This window comes from Micropterus dolomieu, unplaced genomic scaffold (genome assembly GCF_021292245.1).
Source record: "Micropterus dolomieu isolate WLL.071019.BEF.003 ecotype Adirondacks unplaced genomic scaffold, ASM2129224v1 contig_14155, whole genome shotgun sequence".
Taxonomy (NCBI): Eukaryota; Metazoa; Chordata; class Actinopteri; order Centrarchiformes; family Centrarchidae; genus Micropterus; species Micropterus dolomieu.
Window position 1 is genome coordinate 8,501 of NW_025743141.1, and position 3,550 is coordinate 12,050.

Consider the following 3,550-nt stretch of genomic DNA (forward strand, 5'->3'; position numbering starts at 1 on the left):
CCATAATTCAAGGTGATTTTATCTTTTCACTAGAGCTTCCCTGCCTGTGAAACAGCAACATCTTTTTGAACTCCACACCCCCAGTTTGTAAGTCTTTGTTAAAATTAGCAGTCTCTAAGTTATTAACAAAGCTCCTACTGTTTTCACAGGCTGAGCAGTACTCCTCATGACCCCCCTATTAGTTCCCTTTTAATGGTTGTAATAACGGTAAATGTGAGGTAGTATTTGTAGCAGTAATAGTAGTATTAATAGATATACTCTACTGAATGCTGTGTACATTTTTCTTTACAACTTACTGTTTGTGTCAGCAGTCTTTTCGGTTGTTTTGCTTCGCACCTTCACATCGCTGTACACAGTTTCCTCCTCCTTATTAGCTGAAAGGTTGAAGAACACAATCTTGTGGTTAATTTCTGTATAGTGTCTAAATTGTAAAGGCTTTTGGAGGCTTATTTTAACATTTGAATTTATTGCTATTGTCCCAGTATCTTCTGTTAGAATGAGAAATAATTCAGTGTTTTCCCAGAACTGTATTCTGTGTAGACCTTCACAGGGCAGCTAAAACCCAAATTAACCAACTCTCACATTTTGCAGATCATGAAAGGGGAAACTCTGCATTTTATGGGAAACATTTTTAAAATAACCAGTTCATTACGAATGCTTCTGCCTGGTTTTAGACAGCTGTGGTCAGTGGAATCTCCAGTGTGGGTTACACAAATGGGCACTATCAAACAAAAGCAAACTAAAACCCATCCGTTTACATCCAATATGTTCAATATGTAAATGACATATACATGTTTTGGAGCAGCAGATTACAGCAACTGAGGTTAGGGCCAGTCCACTGGATTACAGTTAGTAAAAGATTCAAATTTTAAAGTAAATATTAATTCAGAAGACACAATCATTCTAAACAGTTTAACATTTACAGAGAACAGTTCACCACAATCAGTAGCGGCCTGGCCATCTGGAGAACCGTGACAGTGGGCCGCCTTCCTCAGCTTAAATTTTTGTACTAAAAACAAAAAAGGTGGCAGAAGGTTGAGCAACACGGGCCAAACCCCCCACTCTTCTTGCCTGTTGGTCTATTCCATATGAACGTCAATGCAGCCCTTAGCCCCACCCCATCCATCCACCTCACTCACACCACAGCGACTCTGACAGCTGGAAAACAAGCTACAACTGAAAATGGAAAAACAGAGTTTAACTGAAATGCAAGTAAATGTACAAAAGTAACTGACTAGTTCTGTAGTAGTAGGTCCACAGACGCTAAGACCGGGAAGAGGAAGATGCCACAACCCGGTTCATGGGTGAAAGATTAAACAGAGAGGACATCGAAGCCACAGATAGTGTCGGGGGGGGGTGGCTGCGTGAAGACTGAGGTGCAGACTAAAAGGCGAGGATGCAGTTCAAAAAGATATATTAACTCAAAAAACCAAACTGAAACAAGCTTACGTGGAAGCACGAGGTAAAGTCCAAACTGAGGTAAATCCAACAAACACAAGGTAATCCAAAGATCCAGGGAACATTGACAACAGAGGATGTGACAAAGACTGAACAAAACTAAGGGCTTAAATACACAGGCAAATGAGCAAGGAGGGAAGCACAGCTGAAACACATCAGGTACTCAAACAACAGGAAGCAAAGCTAGACAAGGACACATGAGTACTGAATACTACAAAGTAAAACAGAAGTAAAGTACACGGGAACACACTAGAACTGAGGCAAAGAACTAAAATGCAGGACTAAGACCTAAGATAAGAGACAAGACAGATACGAAGTAAACTTAAACATGCGAATGAGTAAAATAATAAACAAGGCTACACAGAGAAACACAGAACCACAAACAGACTTAAACAGGACCAACAAAACAAAGAGCAAACATGGGCAAAACAGCAGAACACAAGACATGGAACCAAAACAATACCAGAATCCTTAACTCATAACAGATGGTGCAGCTGAACAGCACAGTGTTCCCATACACCTTATCTCTGTTCACTGCACAAATCTCTCCAACACAACGCTGTCAATGCTGGAGACTCACCACTTTTCAACACAAAGCGACAGACGTTTGCAGGCACGCAGTAACATCACAGTTAATATCGTGGGACATTTATGCAGCAAAACAAAACAAAAATAGTTTAAAACTAGACAGGTCAGAAAAAGGAAACTCTGCAGAGGAAACAGAATTCCCCTTTTAGCGTCTGAAATGTTTGCTCTGATGGAGCTCAGGATTGATCAGGAGGACGGCTGCTTTACTCCAGACTGTGTCTCTGTATGAACCTGGACTGTGTACGAGACCTTTTGGATGTGTTGAAAAACACAGCATATTATTTAACATTAGATCCTGATGATCCTGTCAGCTTGTCGGGAGATTTAAATATGAAGTTATGCTGCTGTGGCTCGTGCGTAAATGCGCACGGCGTCTCTCTTCATGGGGAGACGCTTCACCCTGTTTCACACAACCTGAAATTTGCTAAACGTATTTATTGCGCGCACAATGTTGTCATGTGTTTCCCCAGGTCTGGACACTAACCATCGATGGGGGAACAGTTTTTCAACTTGAGGGTTGCAATAGTGTCATTTCCACTGGGAACATGCAAGCATTTGCTAAAAGTTCTCTGAAAATTAGCTTGCAACAACAAATGTTAGGCTAAATAACTAACAAATTCTATGAGAACTACTTGCACAATAGAAAAGCATGAAATGCAATGTAAATATAGAAGAAACAGATCTGCCTTGTCCAACAAAAGTAACTTAGGTTAAAAAAACAAGCAACTGATTACTGCATTATATTCAACAATATTTTTATATTCTGATTTGTAACCGGCCACATGCATTTTGTTTCCTTCATATAAATAAATACATTTTCCCATTAATTGGTGCAGAAAATGTCTCCAGAATGCAGGAAATTAAGAGTTTAATGGTCAAAATTTTCTGGGGAGGATCTCCAGACCCCCCAATCAAATACCTTATTTCATCAATGAATATTTTTTCAAAATAGCATTGGAGTATCTTGTTGTCTTCATGTTTTGTCACACAACTAATATGAGGCCTTAAATGTTCCCACCACTTCAGCTGCGTCCACATGGTCCTAAAGCCTTTATTTAAGTTGAGCTTGTTATCAATGTTTTAAATTCAAATTTGTTTTATTAATAGGCTATAGACTGAATATAATTATGGAGGTCTGGACCTCAGTGACCTCATAGCTGGTTATGGCCATGCCTTTTAAAAGTAGTAGCCTACTGCCATAGTGATCAATGGCTGTGATGCTGCTGGGTGGTTTATTAGAGGCTGGTCCTGTTTGTACGTGCCTGTATTAGCAGGGTGGCCGTGGTGGAGTATAAGGTGGATCGTTTTGGTGGCCCGGTCTGGATCAAAGTCCAGCGCTATTTTTGCTCACAGTCTGTCCAAAATTTCCAAAATGTCATGCTGCTCATTCTTTCTCTGGATACATCAACTTATTTTGCCAATATAGTAAATGGGGCCCCAATTTTTAACGTTTTCATGGTTGCACAACAAATGTTACTAACAGGATAATAAAATATTACTTTAA

At 39.9% G+C, this 3,550-nt stretch overlaps 1 protein-coding gene across 1 annotated transcript in view; it reads right to left on the reverse strand.

The window, feature by feature from the left end:
• LOC123966749 (C-type lectin domain family 10 member A-like) overlaps positions 1-3,550 on the reverse strand; it is an 8,615-nt gene that overhangs the window by 4,173 nt on the left and 892 nt on the right. Inside the window, exon 2 of the mRNA XM_046042870.1 lies at positions 297-374. Within this exon, the coding sequence (XP_045898826.1) occupies positions 297-374 (78 nt within the window). The remainder of the gene's footprint in view (positions 1-296; positions 375-3,550) is intronic.